Raw genomic sequence first — 22,733 nt, 5'->3', positions numbered from 1 at the left:
ACTGTGGAAATTTACATGTTCTCTTCAGGCAGTCATCTTTATAAATCTCACTGGAACGGCACCAAACAAAAGTTCCAGCATCATCACCTTGCCCAATGCAGATTCGAGATTCATCACTGAATATGACTTTCATCCAGTCATCCACAGTCCATGATTGCTTTTCCTTAGCCCATTGTAACCTTGTTTTTTTTCTGTTTAAGTGTTAATGATGGCTTTCGTTTAGCTTTTCTGTATGTAAATCCCATTTCCTTTAGGCAGTTTCTTACAGTTCGGTCACAAACATTGACTCCAGTTTCCTCCCATTCGTTCCTCATTTGTTTTGTTGTGCATTTTCGATTTTTGAGACATATTGCTTTAAGTTTTCTGTCTTGACGCTTTGATGTCTTCCTTGGTCTACCAGTATGTTTGCCTTTAACCTTCCCATGTTGTTTGTATTTGGTCCAGAGTTTAGACACAGCTGACTGTGAAGAACCAACATCTTTTGCAATATTGCGTGATGATTTACCCTCTTTTAAGAGTTTGATAATCCTCTCCTTTGTTTCAATAGACATCTCTCATGATGGAGCCATAATTCATGTCAGTGCACTTGGTGTAACAGCTCTCCAAGGTGTGATCACTCCTTTTTAGATGCAGACTAACGAGCAGATCTGATTTGATGCAGGTGTTTAGTTTTGGGGATGAAAATTTACAGGGTGATTCCATAATTTATTCCTCAGAATTGATTGATTCCATATTTTTTTCCATCTGCTTGGTCTAAAAAAGTAACCGTTACTGACTGCCACAATTTTTTTTCCTGATTTCTTATAGTGTTTCTTAAAGCCAGAAAGTTGCTATTTGAAATGACTTTAGTTTTGTGTCATGTCTGTGATCTGCTTTTTTTCTACAAAATTAAACAACTGAATGAACATCCTCCGAGGCCAGTGATTCCATAATTTTTGCCAGGGGTTGTATGTACATGTATGGGGTGAGTATTTGGTTGAAGCCTTATGTGTTTGATGTAAACTGGGATATACAATGAAAAAAATTGGAGATTGGCATAATATTCATTTAGAGGATGTGACAAACAGTGACCATAAAGAGTCGGTCACAGTCGGCAGCCTTAAAAAACAATGCAACCACTGGTGACCTTGAAACGGAGGTCAAGGTCACAGGCCTTGGAACCCATGCAAAGTACTCCTCCAAGGCATGTACCCACCAAGTATGATGTTTCTACGAGCAAAAGGTGCCGAGCTACGTTGTGGCAAAGGATTTGATAGTTGTGACCACTGGTGACCTTGAAAAGTAGGTCAAGGTCACCAGCCTTCGAACACATGTGAAGTACTCCTCCAAAGCATGTACCCACCAAATATGAAGTTTCTGCAAGCAATAGGAGCCAAGCTACGTTGTGACGAAGGATTTGACAGTTGTGACCATTGGTGACCTTGAAAAGCAGGTCAAGGTCACTGGCCTTTGATCCCATGTGAAGTACTCCTCCAAGGCATGTACCCACCTAATTTGAAGCTTCTGCGAGCAATAGGTGCTGAGCTACGTTGCGGCGAAGGATTTGACAGTTGTGACCACTGGTGACCATGAAAAGTAGGTCAAGGTCACTGGCCTTCGAACCCATGCGAAGTACTCCTCCAAGGCATGTACCCACAAAATATGAAGTTTTTGTGAGCAATAGGTGCCCAGCTACGTTGCGGCCAGACAGACGGACGGATGAACTGAAGGAAGGACGGACGTGCGGCACTTGCGCTGCAAGGCGGGGCATAAAAAGTTACAAAAAGTTCAAAAATAATTTTGATGATGTAGTCCATCATGCCGTGCATTAACTTTGTGTACAAATCATCATCAGTCACCAAAATAAACTCTGCCATGCTTAGCTAAACGCCGCTCCCACTTGTGTGGGCGGGGTTCAGAGTATGCAATGGTACAAAACGTATGGAACCACATTTGCACGGTAAATGGATCAAATTTGCACTCTAAATGCAATGCAGCACAAAAGGAAGGAATAATCCATGTCATGTGACATACAAAGCACCAATCAAATGACAAGGATTCACTCAGCCATTATATAAAACAATTTAGGTGCAACTCTACTCTGACGGCATCATCTAGACTTTACCTTCAGAACAGTGGCTTGATGTGCAGCGAGTGTGATGGTAATAGAGGCGTCCGTTCCAATAATCTCTGCAAGTCGAGCAAATAGGGTGGTGGGAAGCCCGAGGCCACCTGCGAAGAAAAATACATTGACATTGTGCAAAACAGACCTGTAAATGTTCCGTTACTAACATTTTTTTTCGCATTTGTCTACCACAATATAATGGAGTTTATAGAGAAATCGTGAATGTGAAATCTCATCTCATTTTCAAGAAGGCACTTGAGCCTTGAGTTCACTCATTTTCTTATCTGAAAAAGCTTCCCTGTGCCTCTGAACTACAAGGCTGTGATGGTTGGCTCAACAGACAAAAGATTCACTGTGCACAGTTTCTCCAATCACAGTCACAGACATCTTTAACTCCTTCAGAGTTAACACAGGTGTCTTTGTTGATTCAGTTTTTGAGAACTATCATACTCCACACAACTTTACAAACACTACCATATATTTGTATTTTTTAATAACTGATTGAAAAGAAATTCAAGCAGCATTCTTCATTTGTCCAACCCGAAGCAATGGTTATAGCTCAACACTTAGGTCAGCTGGAATGACCTTACCTTTTTTTTCTCCCTCTTCCTTTCTTTCTGGTAGCCAGCTCTACCCTGCTGGCAGAGAAGTGAGTGCTGCCACTCATAGCCATAGCTGTCTGTTTGCTACAAAACATGTAACAGGAAGGCACTAAAATCTACTTTTTCAGACTTTATAAATGTTTTTAATTGTTAAGCTTTATTCACTATGCCCGCAAAAATATGTTAGCGGTCTACACGTTATTGGAACTAAATTTATCGGACGCTAATTGGTCCGCTGATGGTTTTCAAAGTTATCTGAAAAGCTAATCCGCGAATGAAAACATTAGCTTCGATAATTAGCGGAACAGTGCCCACCACTGGCAATATGTAAGGCCAAGCAGCAGTACATGGAGAGACAGTCCACCCTTCCATTGTCACTCATTGATGCCTAGGTTTTTATTCTTATTTGAAGCAATTAAATTTTTTTTAAATCTTATTTAAAGGATTAAATAACAATACCTCCATTTTTATTCAGAATAACAAAAAGGGGAGGGTGGACTGTCTCTTCCCAATTACTGATACTATTACTGGACGGCCAACATCCGTTTCCTACCTGATAAAAAGAGGAAACTTCAGCTTGGGCTCGAACGGAGCAACATTCGAGTGATCAATTGCCACTTAAATATTTAATTGGTGTCCCACTACCCTTAAGTAAGCACTTTTGAACAAACAAGCCAATTATCCGGTGTCACAGAACGAATGGCACCCCCCTAAAAATTGGTCTGCCCGGCCTTCATTGCACATGCGTCATTTGGGAGCACAGCAGTACATCTGAGACGGACTCCCTACACCCAAAGTGATCAAAGGGAATGATGTGATATTAACGATCAGATGATAAAGGTAAAACCTCTTAAATCATTCTAAAGTCAGTTTTAAGCAGTAACGAGGCCATTTTAAGCAGAAATGAAGCGATAATCTGAGTCACTACTGACGCTTTGAAATGATGGAGGCGCAGTGAACGCAGCACCAGCAGATCCTCTGGCTGCGACGCTCTGATCGCTTCCTCCATCTTTTATGATGAAATAATGCCGAATTTATGTGGAAATGATTGTTGCACAAAAGCTTCAGATATCTGTCACTGAGACAGATGATGACTAGAGTGCAGTTTGAAGCAGAAACAAGGTGATAATCAGCGAAATGCTGGTGATGCTCAGGAAATGACGCATGCGCAGTGAAGACAAAGCAGATCGATTTTGAGGGGGGACCGTTCGGTCAACGACACCAGGAGTCTCTTAAGATATGGGCCCAGTTTAAAGTTCATTTTAAAAACAAACAAGCTTTAAACAATGCCCCTATTTTGGCAAATTTTCTTTTGATCCTTCATTTAAATTTTAGCACAGAAAGGACATTACGCATGTGAAGGACTTGCTAATACAAGGCCATTTAATTTCATTTGAACAGCTGAAAGACAATTTAAATATCCCTCAATCTAACTAGATGAGGTATTTACAGGTACGTAGTTTTGTCCAGGCACATTTATCACTGACAAACTTGCAGGACACTTGGATGGAGGAGTGCGTCGGTGTGGATCCAGTGGCATCCACATTTTATGAAAGCGTGCTGAGGCAGGCCTCTCCATCATTTAACAAAACAAAGGAGATGATGGGAGGCAGATTTGGGGACTACAACTGTGGACTCTACGTGGCATGCTGCAGTTACACTGACACACTCTTCCTCCATATGGATTAGACATGGTTTGGTGCAATTCAAGGTCCTGCATAGGTTACATATGCCTAAACTTTACTCTGGGTTGGACCCAACTTGAAGTCACTGTGGTGGTGATATAGCCAAATCCACTGTCCAAAACTGCTCTTGTTTGGACAGAAATTTTTAAGTGTCTTATACATTTATAATGCAGACTGTTTGAAGGACTGCTCTGTTTGAAGGTCTCTCTCCCTCTCTCTCTCAGAGAGAGAGAGAGAGAGAGAGAGAGAGAGAGAGAGAGACAAATGACGGCCCACCAGACGGAGCCGCTTGTGTTCTCCACCTAGACGCCTGATACTCCGTAATTTTAAAAGTGAGTGCCACCATCACATAAGCTCTGAGTAAAGGTGGTAATGTCCAACCTGAAAATGGAGCATCTTTGATGTACTGTCGGAGGATCCACCGATAAATAAGATCTGGCAGCCCATCTTTCATATTTCAGGATAGTTTTCCCTGTTCCCTTCACAGATTCATGTTAAAGGTTCAATTGTCTTGTTTTTGCTAATTGATTGTCAATGCCACCACCACTGTGTATCACTGACATATCTGGATATGTATGTGAAATTTGACAAAAATATCTGAATATCTGAAGAAAATGTCCATATTAACCTTTGAAGGTTCCACTACAGCACACGGGCTTTTATCTGGAAATCTTCCCCACATGAAGCTATGACTCAGTTTTCAAAACCTGCTTTTGGGCATGCTACAGCTACTAATCATCAGTCACATTAAAAAAAGAAACACACACACACACACACACACACGCAAACAAAATAATAATAATCCATACCATACTCCTTAGGAATCTGGATTCCAAAGAGGCCGAGCTCTTTCAGTCTGTTCAGGGTCTCTAGAGGGATTCTGGCTCCACGATCAATCTTTTGTGAATCAACTAGAACCAGAAAGATGAGAACAAAAATTTGAATATATTCTGTGACTTAAAATAATGCAGGTTTATATGTTGTGGTCAGCCTTTTTCTGCCTCTCTCCCCTTCCCTTCTGTCTCCTCTTGTGTGTTGTTTGTCTGTTTTCACTCCAGGTGGTGCGCTGCAGAGTCGCGGAACACCTGCAAATCATCTGAGCTTAAAGCCGGGGTTTGGACATTGATCCACAACTTCGATCCATGACCTTGTCTATGCTGTCGCTTCCATGCGCTTCGATGTATGAGCTTCCCGCAGCTCATCTCAAGGTAACCTGGCTCCTCTATTTTCTGTAATAGAGCTCTTTGACCTTTTGGTGCTTCCAGATGCCTTCCTGCATGGCTTCCATGCCACTACCTGCACTACGCCACTTTGGAACTCACTGCTGTGCCGCAGCTCATCTGCGCTCAGCCTCAGAGCGTGCTGCTCTGCTCCGTTCAGCTAAGTTCCTGCCTACTCTGAGTTTGTGAGATTCCACCTCTCACCCTGCTCCTGGTTATGACTGTGCATTACCAAGAACTGTTACCAAGAACAGTATGAACTGTTTTGCAGAATTACTAAGAACTTCCAAGTCGATTCTGAAGCCAAGTCCATCTTAATTGAACTGTGTCATAAGGTGCGCTGTTGCTGACCTGTGACCTCTGTGAACAATTCCTGAACTGTGAGCAATTCCTGTATTAAGCCTACCGTGAACATTCTGTTGTTAAAGGCTTCCAGTGTTATGAGTGAATTCACTCACCTGTGTTCTCCTTGTCCACCTAGAATGTTCCTCATCCTACGCTCTGTATGTTCCACCTGGCTCCGGTTCCAGTCCCAATATCCAGGATTCCAACTAACTCTCTAACTCCCAAACCTGGCTCTGTGTGCACTGCAGCTCCCAGATTTCCACCGCAACAAGCGGGCCCTGTCTCAGCTTTGTAGGCACCATCTCCAGCTCAGCACTTTAATTCCTCAGTTATTCATTATTGTAAATAAATCTCTCTGTTCACAATCTGTTCTTGTCCTTGCTCCCAGCATTTGAGTCCATTACCTGTAACAGTCCAGTCCCGTCCAGACCCCTAACCACAACATTAACACTTTTTCAAGGAAAAAACAAAAAAACACACTTGTTTGTTATAACAATAGAATTCATCCCACGTACTTTCTCACCTTCCTCACTGAAGAATTTCTCCACCCGTTTGACAAGCTGAGTGAGCTCCTCCAGTTCTTCATTTCTAATTTCTGGATACGGGAAAACTTCAGCCTGGAGGAAAAATAGATCATTTATGCATTTAGATGCACAAAACACAAATGTGCATACCCAAACAGACAATATATGAACACAACTGTTCTGTATGTGGCCAGTATATTACAGGTGCATCTCAGAAAATTTGAGTCTCACGAATTCAATATTTTTGTCAGTTATTTCAGAAAGTGAAAATTTTATATATTCTAGACTCATAAATGAACACAAATGATTCAAGCTTTTAAAAATTTTAGTAACCTACAGCTCACAAAAATAGAAAGAATATATCTCAAAATATTAGAACATTTCATTTAAGATTTTTGATGAACTTAGTATTTATGGAGTATAAATGTCATTAATCTCTCAGTCTGGTTGATTGCACACAACCACAGTCATGAGGACGACTACTAACTTGACAGTTGTCCAGAAGAAGGTTAAGACACAGAAGGTCATTGCTGTAAGGGCTGACTGTTCACAGAGTGCTGGATCAAAGCATGTTCATGGAAAGCTGACTGGAAGGGAAAAGTGTGGTGGGAAAAGATGCACAAGCAACAGGGAGAACTTAGAGAAGACTGTCAAGCAAAGCCCAGGCATCGACATTAACGCTTGTTCGACTGTCAAGTGTAAAATGTGATCGGACAAGCAATATGCTCTAAATCGTTGTCCAACCGGACAAGTGGCATTTTTTTGGTTTAAAACGTTCAAATTCTTTATTTTCATCGCTCGGAACCAAAATACCTGACCGCCGCCTTTTTGTTTTCTCATTTACATCATGTCTTGTCTCACACCTCGTGAGAAAGCGTTTTTGGTTTTTCCCACCTCTCTCCACGCAGCGGACAATCGGAAAACATGATAACAATGTGTGCACGAGACCACTGTATGGAGTGTGTGTTCGTAGTAGGGCTGCCACAACTAGTCGACTAGTCACAACAATGTCGACTATTGAAACTGTCGGCAACTAATTTAGTAGTCGATGAGTCGTTTATTTTATTTAAGTCTTTGTTTTCTCCCAATTCATAGTTTTAGGCAGCAAGCTGTCCTGCCATCATTTGAATGTTCAAACTTGGATAAGGCGGCCGATTAAAACAGTGGCTGTGTTGTTCAAAACTGTCTAAAATGCACAGTTTACCGAAGGAGCTGTCGGCGTGTGTGCGTGCGCGCGGAGTCAACTGGCTACAGACTGCGAGGGAGGGAGAGAGCGGGATTCCTGAACGGAGGCACGAGACGTTACATTCTGCTGAGAACCATCGGTGCACGTGAGACAGCGAGCGCGGAGCAGAAAGAGAGGATTTTAACACGAGTGAACATGTCAAAAAAACAAAACAAAACAAACAAAAAAAACACAACAAAACCAATCCGCGGAGCTGCCTTTACTTCCCTTTCCACTTTCTCTACCGGTGTTTTTCTGATGGCACCGTCCTGTCCCGTATACTGAATTCATGAGATCATGAGATGAAATAAACGGTCAAACAGCCTTAAAACATCCTTAAAAAATTAGAATATATAATTGAACTGAGCAAAAATTATGCACATACGGGTTAAAAAGCCCTGCTGTGGAGAAGCTGTGCAGTGATGTTCAGAGGCACAGATCACAAAAAGCAGATGAGAACTCTGAACTTTAACAGCTGTCAAAAGGTATTTATTTGTTCAATCTTAAGCTTAATGTAGTGTTCAAGCACAAAGTGTGACTGATGAGAAAAAAAAATGACTTCGTCACACTAAAATGAACTGGAGTCAGAATAAAAATACAAGCTGCTGATTTTTGTTTACTATATGTTTTATTCATTTCAAAATGAGTTACCTCTTATTTTATTCTGATTTATTTATACAAAAAATATGGGGAGTCAGATCAGCCTGCATTGTTATGTTCAGTTTATATCAAAGTTTGCCTGCAGGTTTGTGTATTTTTAGCCTTCTTTATAAGAGTTTGGTGTTTGCATTTGCTCCATAGGAGTTTTAAAACACAATAAAATGTTCACACTTTTCTTTATAGGAGTTCTGTAATTTCAGAAATGCAACAGAAACAACCACAAATCAGAAAAAGTTGGGACTATATGTAAAATGAAGATAAAAATAAAAATGCTGCACTATTCCCAGTTTCTCCACTCACATGAGTCAAAAGTTCTTCCAGAGTTGTGTCTTGGTGGCTTCCCTCACTTGTCTCCTTCCAGCATGGACATTTAGCTTTTGGGAAGTACCTACCTGACACAGATTTTCTATAAAGTACCACACTGTTTGTATTTCTGAATGATTGATGTAAATTAAGTCTAAGAAATAGTCACTGATTTGGAAATGTTCATGTTTTCATCCCCTGACATTTCTCGGCAAATGGTGCAGGTCTTAATTTAGGAAATTATGTATGATCCGACTAGTCGACTAATCGAAAAAATAATTGTTGCCTAGTCGACTATCAAAATAGTCGTTTGTGGCAGCCCTAGTTCGTAGCATCTTCTTAGATGACATATAAGATAATGAACATCGCATCGATTAACACGCCTTTTGAAGAATATATTGAACAGAATGACTTTACTAAATCCTCCGAAACCAGGCCAGATACCAGGGAAAGCGCCAGTCAAACGCAAAGCATCAACCCCTGCAAGTGTAGAAGCTTCAAAGAAGAGGTATGAAGAGAAAGGAAGAGAGAGGAAGTTGGTGAGTAGCTGGACACAGGATTATCAGTGGCTGGGGCACAAGGAAGACGACAACTCAATATACTGCCATGTCTGTCGGGATTTTCCTTCGATTATGGACCAGTAAGGCATTTTTAAATGTTGAAATAAAATAATTTGATTTGCTTTATAAAATACATACTGGCAGTTGATCATGCATTGAAGAGTGATGAATTCAGAAAACACACAGGAGAGAAGCAGATGCATTTTGGCATTTACCAGTTATTTAAATTTTTTTTTCCCCAATTATGAACAATCGCAGGAGAGAAACATTATGAGCTATGTCTTGGTTAACAGATTAAAAGGCTAGAGGCTATGCATGCAATATGTAATAAAATTTATTTTTTGGAAACTGAATTTTACCACCCACACAGGAGAGAAGCAATTTATGAAAATGTGTAATTTCAGTACTTCCACGGTAGTTATCTCCTAATTAATCAAACATGCAGTCATTGTAAACAATAATAAATAAGCTTCATTTTCACGGAGTTGAACAGGGTGAGAAGAATGACAGTATTAACTTTTTCATGAAGTGATATGTCACAGCAAAGTAGATGTGATAAACATTTAATTTGAATCTCACTCACGGGTTGTCCGGACAACCAGCTTTTCCTATAGGACAAGTAAACTGCCAGGATTACTCGTCCTATGGACAAGTACATTAAAAAGCTTAATGTCAATGCCTGAAAGCCAATTCCTGATTTGGGGAAGCTTCAGAAGGAGTGAACTGAGGCTGGAGTCAGCGCATCAAGAAGAGCCACCACACACAGACGTGTCCAGGAAATGGGCTACAAGTACTGTATTCCCCGTGTCAAGCCGCCCGTGAACCTGAGGCAGTGTCAGGAGCATCTTACCTGGCCAAAGGAGAAAAAGAACTACACTGTTGCTCAGTCATCCAAAGTCCTCTTTTCAGGTGAATTTTGCATTTCCCAGAGTCACAGAATTCAAGTTGCCTGATGTCCAGTTTCACATTTCCACAGTCATTCATGATTTGGGGTGCCTTGTCATCTGCTGGTGTTGGTCCACTGTGTTTTTTCTTTCTTTCCTTCTTTCTTTCTTTCTTTCTTTTTTAACCAAGTCCAAAGTCAGCACAGCCATCTGCCAGGAGATTTTAGAGCAATCATGCTTACATCTGTTAACACACTTTATGGAGATGATGATTTCCATTCCCAGCAGGACTCAGCACCTGCCCACAGTTCCAAAGCAACTACTAACTGGTTTGCTGACCGTAGTATTACTGTAGTTGATTGGTCAGCCAATCTGCCAACAAGATGAAAGACACCAGATCCAACAACACAGATGGGCTGAAGGCAGTCATCAAAGCAACCAGGGATTTTTTTTTCTTTTTTGGAAATCTTATAAAATATTCTATTTTGAGAGATTTTTTTTTCTTTCAATTTTTTTTTTTTTTGCACTGCAGGCCATAATTACAAAATTTCAAATAAAAAATGCTTGAAACATTTTAGTTTACAACCCCAATTTCAATGAAGTTGGGACGTGGTGTGAAATGTAAATAAAAACAGATACAATGATTTGCAAATCCTCTTCAATCTATATTCAATTGAATACACCACAGAGACAAGATATTTAATGTTCAAACTGATAAACTTTTTGTTTTTCTGCAAATATTTGCTCATTTTGAAATAGATGCCTGCATCATGATTCAAAAAAGTTGGGACAAAAGACTGGGAAAGTTGATGAATGCTCAAAGAACACCTGTTTGGAACATTCCACAGGTGAACAGGTTAACTAGAAACAGGTGAGTGTCATGATTGGGTATAAAAGGAGCCTCCCCAAAAGGCTCAGCCATTCACAAGCAAAGATGGGGCAAAGATCACCACTTTGTGAACGACTGCATGAAAAAATAGTCTAACAGTTTAAGAACAATGTTTCTCAAAGTTCAATTGCAAGGAATTTAGGGATTCCATCATCTACAGTCCATAATATAATCAGAAGATTTAGAGAATCTGGAGAACTTTCTACACATAAGCGACAAGGCTGAAAACCAACACTGAATGCCCGTGACCTTTGATCCCTCAGGCGGCACTGCATTAAAAACCGACATCATTGTGGAAAGGATCTTACACAGAAAACCAGAAGCCATTGTCAGTTAACACAGTTCATCGCTACATCTACAAGTGCAACTTAAAACTCTACCATGCAAAGCAAAAGCCATACATCAACAACATACTGCTGCCTTCGCTGGACCTGAGCTCATTTGAAATGGACAGACGCAAAGTGGAAAAGTGTGCTGTGGTCTGATGAATTCGCCTTCAATTTGTTTTTGGAAATCACTGACGTCGTGTCCTTCAAACAAAAGAGGAAAAGGACCATCCAGATTGTTACCAGCGCAAAGTTCAAAAGCCAGCATCTGTGATGGTATGGGGGTACGTTAGCGCCCATGGCATGGGCAACTTACACATCTGTGATGTCACCATCAATGCTGAAAGGTACATCAAGGTTTTGGAGCAACACATGCTGCCATCCAACGTCTTTTTCAGGGACGTCCCTGCTTATTTCAGCAAGACAATGCCAAGCCACATTCTGCACGTGTAACAACAGCATGGCTTCATCGTAAAAGAGTGCGGGTACTAGACTGGCCTGCCTGCAGTCCAGACCTGTTGCCCAATGAAAATGTGTGGCGCATTATGAAGCGCAAAAATACGACAGTGGAGACCCTGAACCATTGAACAACTGAAGTTGTACATCAAGGAAGAATGGGAAAGAATTCCACCTACAAAGCTTCAACAATTAGTGTCCTCAGTTCCCAAATGCTTATTGAGTGTTGTTAGAAGGAAAGGTGATGTAACACAGTGGTAAACATACCACTGTTGCAGATTTTTTGAAACGTGTTGCAGGCATCCATTTCAAAATGAAAACCGAATACAATGATTTGAAAATCCTCTTCAACCTATATTCAACTGAATACACCACAAAGACATGATATTTAATGTTCAAACTGATAGACTTTGTTTTTGTGCAAATATTTACTCATTTTGAAATGAGTAAATATTTGCACAACAGAATATAGAGGTATTTACTTTTTCCTTAAACATGAACCCACAGCAACATCCGAGTCAAAACTGAGGCAGCTGAGCAGGATGTACTAATTAAGTCTGATAACGGGAGAAAATGTCAGAGGATAAAGTAACTGTCACAAACGACAAGTTTTATTTGTTCAGAAAATGTTTTGTTTAGAGTAAGCTAATGTGTCATAAGCAAAGAATATGCAGGACAGGTGACCTATGGGCTCGGGCTGGAAATCAAACTTTCAATAGCACGGCATAGAGAGTTATGTGGGTTTGTAACTGCTGCTCTGGATTCCAACACACCCAGGTTCAAATCTGAGAACCACCACTGTCACACCAAAAAAAAAAATAAAAAATTAGATCAGTTACACAAGAAGACACACAAGAACTGCGGCAGCACCAAGAAATTACTTTTATCATGAAAGGGGTCTTGTGACCGTGGAACATATCTACAGTCCAGGTCATAGACATCAAGATTAGGGTTAGGTTAGAGGAAGAGAATAAGGATTAGGTCAACTGTCGCACTGCACAACGTGTTCCATTAAATTCCATTATGTGTGATGTCACACACTTAGTGACTGTCAATTTTTCAGCACCTTTGAATTTTAGTGGAAAGATGGCATTTTCTTTTTGTACTTATTCACCGGTCATCAGAAACTTATGTGTGAAATATACAAACATTCCTGTGTCAATCACAATTAACCACGAGATTCTTTGTAGCTCGGTGTCACAGAAGAAACAAATTAACTATGACACACACACACACGATTTGATTTCTTTTGCTTGATGGATGAGCTGTATAGTATCACAATATACTGGGAGAAATTCTGCCGTCAGTAGGAATTTGTCATCCAACAATAAACTACAGGGTGGGGCACAAAAAGAGGGACAAAATGAAATTGTTAGTTTCTACAAAATGTACAATTTTTTTCAAGATTTTTCACAAGAGATGTTAAGTATTTTAAAGTTTTATTGTCCAAAAGCATTTTTAAATTGATGAATGTTTAGACACTGTGATCAGTAACATATTCGATCAAGGCGCCTCGCTGCTGGATGACGCTCGCCATTCTGACATTGAAATTGTTCACGACTCTCTCCAACATGTCATTCGGAATTCTCCTGGTTTCTCTCTTGATGTTTTCTTTCGGCCTGTCAATTGTGTCTGGGTTGTCCTCATATACTCTCTCCTTCAGGTAGCCCCAGAGAAAGTAGTCTGGCGCGCTCAGATCAGGGGAGTAGGGCGGCCATGGATCGTCGGTCCTCCTTGAGATTAATCGTCGCCTGGAAAGTACTGCCTGAGGTATTGAAGAGTGTGGTCAGAACAGTTGGGGTGGTGCATAATCCTGTTATAACACAGCTGTGTTCATGTCAAAACCCCCTCTCCTCCTTAATGGAGGAATGAAGCATCTCTGAAGCATTTTGACATATCGGTCCACATTCACTGTCACCTGATGACCATCATCATCTTCAAAAAAGTATGGGCCAAAAATACCATTCGTTCCAAGTGCACACCACACCGTCGTTTTTTCTACACTCTGAGGTTTTTCAACATGTTCATGAGGTTGTTCACTGGCTCAAAACCTGAAGTTTTGCTTATCCACACGACCACTCAAATGAAAGTGCACCTCATCGCTGAAGAGAAGATATTCCAAAAGTTGAGGGTCGTTCTCAATACGCTGGCTTAATGTCTAGTCAAACTTGTAGAGTTCGGTCTTGTTGGCTTGTGTTTGCGCTTGAAGAATCTACACTTTATAGGGAAACATTTGCAAATCATTGTGGATAATTCAGCGCACAGATCTGCTGGAAATACCCACTTGCTGTGACAGACGTCTGCTGGACTTGCGGGGTGACTGTTCCAACTGGTACCTGACGTCTTGAATACGAGCCGGTGTCCTCGCTGTGAACTTTGGGCCACAATGGCCTTTGTTAACTATTGTTAACCACACTTCCAGTGGTTCTAAACTTTTCTACCAAACGTGTGATCGTATGGCGATAGGGAATTTTCTTCCCAGGATGTTCATGTCAAAATTGCCTCTGAACAAGAGTAGCTGACTTTTTTGCAAAATACAGTTCCACAGTCTTTGTCCTGTCCTCTGCTGAATAATGCTCGTAGTGGTTCATCTTGGTATTAAATAAAACTTACAGGTCTGCTCTGTATCTCACCTGAAAAAAGAAAAATTATTTCTCTAGAAAATATGAGTCTACTTTTGTCCCTCTTTTTGTGCCCTATGCGCTTTCATTACGCACTGTACGTGGGCACCTCATGCAGAACTATGGCCGAAGGTCGATATTAAAATAGCCAACCATAAATTACACAATGCAGTCCACTTACACAATCATACAAACTGCTACTGTTGTGTCATACATACGCCAACATCGAGGACGAGATCTGACACCAAGTCAACTGTGCAGGAACTGCCTTCAAGAAGCTATGTTTTTAGTAATGACACCCGGTTACGCCAATCGGAGGTCACTAAAATTAACATTGAATCGGTGTGTAACTTTGCAAAAACAATGTCGGACTCTGTAGTTTTCTCTGGGCCCCTCCCCAATCGGACTGGGAGTGACATGTTTAGCCGCATGTTGTCCTTGAATTGCTGGCTGTCTGAGTGGTGTCCAAAAAATGAGGTGGGCTTCATAGATAATTGGCAAAGCTTCTGGCGAAAACCTGGTCTTGTTAGGAGAGACGGCATCCATCCCACTTTGGATGGAGCAGCTCTCATTTCTAGAAATCTGGCCAATTTTATTAAACCCTCCAAACCGTGACTATCCAGGGTTGGGACCAGGAAGCAGAGTTGTAGTCTTACACACCTCTCTGCAGCTTCTCTCCCCCGCCATCCCCTCATTACCCCATCCCCGTAGAGACGGTGTCTGCTCCCAGACCACCAATAACCAGCAAAAATCTATTTAAGCATAAAAATTCAAAAAGAAAAAATAATATAGCACCTTCAACTGCACCACAGACTAAAACAGTTAAATGTGGTCTATTAAACATTAGGTCTCTCTCTTCTAAGTCCCTGTTGGTAAATGATATAATAATTGATCAACATATTGATTTATTCTGCCTTACAGAAACCTGGTTACAGCAGGATGAATATGTTAGTTTAAATGAGTCAACACCCCCGAGTCACACTAACTGTCAGAATGCTCGTAGCATGGCCGAGGCGGAGGATTAGCAGCAATCTTCCATTCCAGCTTATTAATTAATCAAAAACCCAGACAGAGCTTTAATTCATTTGAAAGCTTGACTCTTAGTCTTGTCCATCCAAATTGGAAGTCCCAAAAACCAGTTTTATTTGTTATTATCTATCGTCCACCTGGTCGTTACTGTGAGTTTCTCTGTGAATTTTCAGACCTTTTGTCTGACTTAGTGCTTAGCTCAGATAAGATAATTATAGTGGGCGATTTTAACATCCACAAAGATGCTGAGAATGACAGCCTCAACACTGCATTTAATCTATTATTAGACTCTATTGGCTTTGCTCAAAATGTAAATGAGTCCACCCACCACTTTAATCATATCTTAGATCTTGTTCTGACTTATGGTATGGAAATTGAAGACTTAACAGTATTCCCTGAAAACTCCCTTCTGTCTGATCATTTCTTAATAACATTTACATTTACTCTGATGGACTACCCAGCAGTGGGGAATAAGTTTCATTACACTAGAAGTCTTTCAGAAAGCGCTGTAACTAGGTTTAAGGATATGATTCCTTCTTTATGTTCTCTAATGCCATATACCAACACAGTGCAGAGTAGCTACCTAAACTCTGTAAGTGAGATAGAGTATCTCATCAATAGTTTTACATCCTCATTGAAGACAACTTTGGATGCTGTAGCTCCTCTGAAAAAGAGAGCCTTAAATCAGAAGTGCCTGACTCTGTGGTATAACTCACAAACTCGTAGCTTAAAGCAGATAACCCGTAAGTTGGAGAGGAAATGGCGTCTCACTAATTTAGAAGATCTTCACTTAGCCTGGAAAAAGAGTCTGTTGCTCTATAAAAAAGCCCTCCGTAAAGCTAGGACATCTTTCTACTCATCACTAATTGAAGAAAATAAGAACAACCCCAGGTTTCTTTTCAGCACTGTAGCCAGGCTGACAAAGAGTCAGAGCTCTATTGAGCTGAGAATTCCATTAACTTTAACTAGTAATGACTTCATGACTTTCTTTGCTAACAAAATTTTAACTATTAGAGAAAAATTACTCATAACCATCCCAAAGACGTATCGTTATCTTTGGCTGCTTTCAGTGATGCCGGTATTTGGTTAGACTCTTTCTCTCCAATTGTTCTGTCTGAGTTATTTTCATTAGTTACTTCATCCAAACCATCAACATGTCTATTAGACCCCATTCCTACCAGGCTGCTCAAGGAAGCCCTACCATTATTTAATGCTTCGATCTTAAATATGATCAATCTATCTTTGTTAGTTGGCTATGTACCACAGGCTTTTAAGGTGGCAGTAATTAAACCATTACTTAAAAAGCCATCACTTGACCCAGCTATCTTAGCTAATTATAGGCCAATCTCCAACCTTCCTTTTCTCTCAAAAATTCTTGAACGGGTAGTTGTAAAACAGCTAACTGATCATCTGCAGAGGAATGGTCTATTTGAAGAGTTTCAGTCAGGTTTTAGAATTCATCATAGTACAGAAACAGCATTAGTGAAGGTTACAAATGATCTTCTTATGGCCTCAGACAGTGGACTCATCTCTGTGCTTGTTCTGTTAGACCTCAGTGCTGCTTTTGATACTGTTGACCATAAAATGTTATTACAGAGATTAGAGCATGCCATAGGTATTAAAGGCACTGCGCTGCGGTGGTTTGAATCATATTTGTCTAATAGATTACAATTTGTTCATGTAAATGGGGAATCTTCTTCACAGACTAAAGTTAATTATGGAGTTCCACAAGGTTCTGTGCTAGGACCAATTTTATTCACTTTATACATGCTTCCCTTAGGCAGTATTATTAGACAGTATTGCTTAAATTTTCATTGTTACGCAGATGATACCCAGCTTTATCTATCCATGAAGCCAGAGGACACACACCAATTAGCTAAACTGTAGGATTGTCTTACAAACATAAAGACATGGATGACCTCTAATTTCCTGCTTTTAAACTCAGATAAAACTGAAGTTATTGTACTTGGCCCCACAAATCTTAGAAACATGGTGTCTAACCAGATCCTTACTCTGGATGGCATTACCCTGACCTCTAGTAATACTGTGAGAAATCTTGGAGTCATTTTTGATCAGGATATGTCATTCAAAGCACATATTAAACAAATATGTAGGACTGCTTTTTTGCATTTACGCAATATCTCTAAAATTAGAAAGGTCTTGTCTCAGAGTGATGCTGAAAAACTAATTCATGCATTTATTTCCTCTAGGCTGGACTATTGTAATTCATTATTATCAGGCTGTCCTAAAAGTTCCCTGAAAAGCCTTCAGTTAATTCAAAATGCTGCAGCTAGAGTACTAACGGGGACTAGAAGGAGAGAGCATATCTCACCCATATTGGCCTCTCTTCATTGGCTTCCTGTTAATTCTAGAATAGAATTTAAAATTCTTCTTCTTACTTATAAGGTTTTGAATAATCAGGTCCCATCTTATCTTAGGGACCTCGTAGTACCATATCACCCCAATAGAGTGCTTCGCTCTCAGACTGCAGGCTTACTTGTAGTTCCTAGGGTTTGTAAGAGTAGAATGGGAGGCAGAGCCTTCAGCTTTCAGGCTCCTCTCCTGTGGAACCAGCTCCCAATTCAGATCAGGGAGACAGACACCCTCTCTACTTTTAAGATTAGGCTTAAAACTTTCCTTTTTGCTAAAGCTTATAGTTAGGGCTGGATCAGGTGACCCTGAACCATCCCTTAGTTATGCTGCTATAGACGTAGACTGCTGGGGGGTTCCCATGATGCACTGCTTCTTTCTCTTTTTGCTCTGTATGCACCACTCTGCATTTAATCATTAGTGATCGATCTCTGCTCCCCTCCACAGCATGTCTTTTTCCTGGTTCTCTCCCTCAGCCCCAACCAGTCCCAGCAGAAGACTGCCCCTCCCTGAGCCTGGTTCTGCTGGAGGTTTCTTCCTGTTAAAAGGGAGTTTTTCCTTCCCACTGTAGCCAAGTGCTTGCTCACAGGGGGTCGTTTTGACCGTTGGGGTTTTACATAATTATTGTGTGGCCTTGCCTTACAATATAAAGCGCCCTGGGGCAACTGTTTGTTGTGATTTTGCGCTATATAAAAAAAAACTGATTGATTGATTGATTGATAGTAACAGACACCTTCAGCATGAGAGGAAAATCCTCCTCCACATAGCTGTCGTCATGCCAACCCTGCTGTACAGATCCTGGACCACCTACTGTCACCACCTCTAAACCCTCAAATGATTCCACAGACAATGCCTGAGGAGTACCCTCCGCATCAGCTAGGAAGACCACCGTACCAACATCAGCATCCTGGCTGAAGCGAAACTCCAGAGCATCAAGTGTGTCACCATCAAGAACCAGCTGTGTCACACCGTTAGGATGGATGACAGCTGACTTCCCAAGCAGATTTTCTACTCCCAGCTGAGGGAGGAAAAATGGGCCGAAGGAGAGCAGAAGAAAGGCTACAAGGACCCCCTGAAGCATAACATCAAGAGCTGATCCATGGAATGGAAGACCTGGGAAGAACAGCCGGGGGACCCAGTCTGCTGGTGAGCAATGATCCAAACGGGAGTGGAAGACTGTGAAAAAATGTCAATGAACAACACAGAGAAGAAGAGGAGAAAGAGGAAGTTGAGAAAGCAAGATCTTGACCAGCAAAAGCTTCCAGCGGCAACCTTGTGCAGTGTCTGTAAGAACCAGTGTGCGTTAAGACTGGGCCTGTTCAGTCATCTCTCCGTCCACCATCCCACCTGGGAAGCAATCAACACACAATCTTCCTGGCCATCGAGGGACTGTCACAACACTGTAATAACCAAAGGTTTGGACTCACCTTCCCACAATATTGTCTTTGTTTGGACAATAATAATAAAAAAATGTATTTATTGATCACATAATGTTTTTTTTTTTTTGCTCAGGGAGATGTATGCATTCAGAGAAATTAATGTGTTTTGTGTGTGCACTGACAAAATTATTTAACTTTTCCACAGGAATAAAGCAATCCAAATCAAACAGTGTGAACAGATCACATATATGTTGTGCGCACACTGAGCACGTCAACCACTACATTTATATTATATTTTCCTCCCAGTGGTGCGTCCAGGATTGGACCCAAGTCGACCTGACAACAAAAAAAACAACTGTTGATCTTTAATTCACTTTTTTGCAGGGGATCAAAAGAGACAACAAGCAAGATTGAGCTTTCTAGTGGTAGTTTTGACAGCACTCTGGGTTCAAACCCAACAACCCTTTGGATAAGTGGACAAATCACTCTCCAAACTGACTGCCAGCCTTTATTATCAAATAAACAGACAACAGACCATATGATGATGGTTAATGTTGACCTGTTGGAGTCAAATTAGTGTTTATACAGACATCATTAGTTCAAGTTGATTCAGTTCAAGGAAAAGAACTTTGTAACAAAATAAAATAAACCTGATTTCTCAGCCAGTCCACCCATGCAACCGAAAGGGTGTAGGTAGAAGCAAAGCTTATACCTACCCCTTTTACCTCAGCAACATTTACCTATCAAAACAAAACAAAACAAAACAAAACAAAGTGAGAGGAACAGCAAAACACAGACATCTTAAAATAATCAGTAAACTCAAATTCCTCATCATATCCACACCAATAACAGCATACATCGCATAATCAAATAAATAAATAAATAATACAAAATCAATAACTTAACTGTCCATACTTTAACCAACAGCTATATAGTCCTTCAAACATGAATTGAATGTTCAGAAAATTTAGACAATTTTCACATATTCAGAAAACATCAGTTCCTTATATTGGCGTTTAAACTGAATAATATTTGGACATCACTTGAGTTCCTTCGCCAGATTGTTCCATTTTTTAGGACCACAAGTAGAAACACAAAAAGCCTTTGCTGGTCGTCTGAGCGCCAGCAACTTTAAAAATGATACAAGCCCCTTAAATTGTATTAGAAAGTCAAAAATCAACACCAGATCATAAACTATTAAGTTTCATTTAGCACAAAGCATTTAATATATATATATATATATATATATATATATATATATATATATATATATATATATATATATATATATATATATATATATATATATATAAACAGCTGTTCACAACCTCAAACTATAGTCTTATCAACTAAAAGCATCTACCTTCTCAAAAGTGACATCATCACATTTTAATTTTTTTTTTTTATATTGAATATTTGGCAGCGCTTCTTTATGTTTAATGCATATTCGATTTTTTTTAAACACAGAATTAAAAAAATCTGACATTTTAAAATGTGGACTAATGATAACGATAACTTTGATCACCCTGCTCACATTTTGGTGTAAACATTAAAAGGCTTTTTGTTTTCCTTCTTTTTCACTGAACACAATAAAACAAAACGCGCGCGCGCACACACACACACATATATATATATATATATATATATATATATATATATATATATATATATATATATATATAAAATGAAAAAGGTGTTGTCAGTTATAATCATCAAAATAAATAAACGCTTGAAATATGTCCGAGTGTAATGAATGAATATAATATACAAGTTTCATTTTTTGAATAGAATTACTGAAATAAAACAACTTTTTCATGATATTCTAATTATATGACCAGCACCTGTGTATATATAAAACGTTGAAAAGTTACCTTGTTGATTTGACCGAGAAACAGGTCTTTGACATAAACGAGGTTCCGTGAATGCGTCTTAAAGTTCCGCCGTTGTAAAAGGACTCGTTTCCCAGAATGCTTCGCGGGATAAGCAAAGAGCCGCTGTGCGATGTGAACACATTTGGACAGAAATACAATTCTACTCATATTAATATTTTTCTGCAATAAAACCGCAGATTACGACACAAACTTAGACCGCCTCACACAGTCCACGACTTAAAACACACCGCTTGTCGCACAATGACGTCACTCTTCTTCTTTTCCATAATGGGCAAATTCAGTACATTAGCGCCACCTGCTTTTTCGATGGCGTAAAATGACATCGGGGATCTTTATTTGTACCATCGCTGCCACCTTCTGCATCACTACTAAATCCTCTCGAGTCTCCCCTCCCACTTGACCCTATGTCTAAAATAATTCCTAAAGAAACATCTTTCAGCCTTATTCTTCTAAATTCTGAGAGAAGCTCGTGCCTTTCTCTAGAATATTTATTACAATACACGAGGACATTCTGCTCTGTCTGTCTGTGTTCATTCCAAACATGGTCCATCCTGAATGCATTCCTGGGACGAAGAGAGTACCGTTCAAGAAACTATGACCAATTAATTCTCAGTCCAGCGATAGTGACTTCATCCTTTCTTTTCCCACCCTTCTCTTCTACAACTATTCACTGAATCTGCCACGCTAACTATTGAAAATAGATTTCCTCAGTCTCCTGCTCCCAGGATTTTTGCCTTTGTAAGTTAATTTCTCTCCTGATAATACACTCACTCTCTGCTTTGGAAAAATTGATACTGATGTCTACAACCCCTGGCAAAAATGATGGAATCACCGGCCTCGGAGGATGTTCATTCAGTTGTTTAATTTTGTGGAAAAAAAGCAGATCACAGATATGACACTAAACTAAAGTCATTTCAAATGGCAACTTTCTGGCTTTAAGAAACACTATAAGAAATCAGGAAAAAAAAATTGTGGCAGTCAGTAACTGTTACTTTTTTAGACCAAGCAGAGGGAAAAATATATGGAATCACTCAATTCTGAGGAAAAAATTATGGAATCATGAAAAACAAAAGAACGCTCCAACACATCACTAGTATTTTGTTGCACCACCTCTGGCTTTTATAACAGCTTGCAGTCTCTGAGGCATAGACTTAATGAGTGACAAACAGTACTCTTCATCAATCTGGCTCCAACTTTCTCTGATTGCTGTTGCCAGATCAGCTTTGCAGGTTGGAGCCTTGTCATGGACCATTTTCTTCAACTTCCACCAAAGATTTTCAATTGGATTAAGATCTGGACTATTTGCAGGCCATGACATTGACCCTATGTGTCTTTTTGCAAGGAATGTTTTCACAGTTTTTGCTCTATGGCAAGATGCATTATCATCTTGGAAAATGATTTCATCATCCCCAAACATCCTTTCAATTGATGGGATAAGAAAAGTGTTCAAAATATCAACGTAAACTTGTGCATTTATTGATGATGTAATGACAGCCATCTCCCCAGTGCCTTTACCTGACATGCAGCCCCATATCATCAATGACTGTGGAAATTTACATGTTCTCTTCAGGCAGTCATCTTTATAAATCTCATTGGAACAGCACCAAACAAAAGTTCCAGCATCATCACCTTGCCCAATGCAGATTCGAGATTCATCAC

At 40.1% G+C, this 22,733-nt stretch overlaps 1 protein-coding gene across 1 annotated transcript in view; it reads right to left on the bottom strand.

The window, feature by feature from the left end:
- Positions 1-21,314, bottom strand: part of LOC117507498 (complex I assembly factor ACAD9, mitochondrial-like) — a 55,071-nt gene extending 33,757 nt beyond the window's left edge. Inside the window, exons 1-4 of the mRNA XM_034167372.1 lie at positions 21,054-21,314; positions 6,480-6,573; positions 5,201-5,302; positions 2,105-2,211 (exon numbers count right to left, since the gene is read on the bottom strand). Coding sequence (XP_034023263.1) covers positions 2,105-2,211; positions 5,201-5,302; positions 6,480-6,573; positions 21,054-21,221 — 471 coding nt within the window. The 5' untranslated portion in view covers positions 21,222-21,314. The remainder of the gene's footprint in view (positions 1-2,104; positions 2,212-5,200; positions 5,303-6,479; positions 6,574-21,053) is intronic.
- Positions 21,315-22,733: the final 1,419 nt, after the last annotated feature.

This window comes from Thalassophryne amazonica, chromosome 3 (assembly GCF_902500255.1).
Source record: "Thalassophryne amazonica chromosome 3, fThaAma1.1, whole genome shotgun sequence".
Taxonomy (NCBI): Eukaryota; Metazoa; Chordata; class Actinopteri; order Batrachoidiformes; family Batrachoididae; genus Thalassophryne; species Thalassophryne amazonica.
This window is presented reverse-complemented; position numbering and strand designations above follow the sequence as displayed.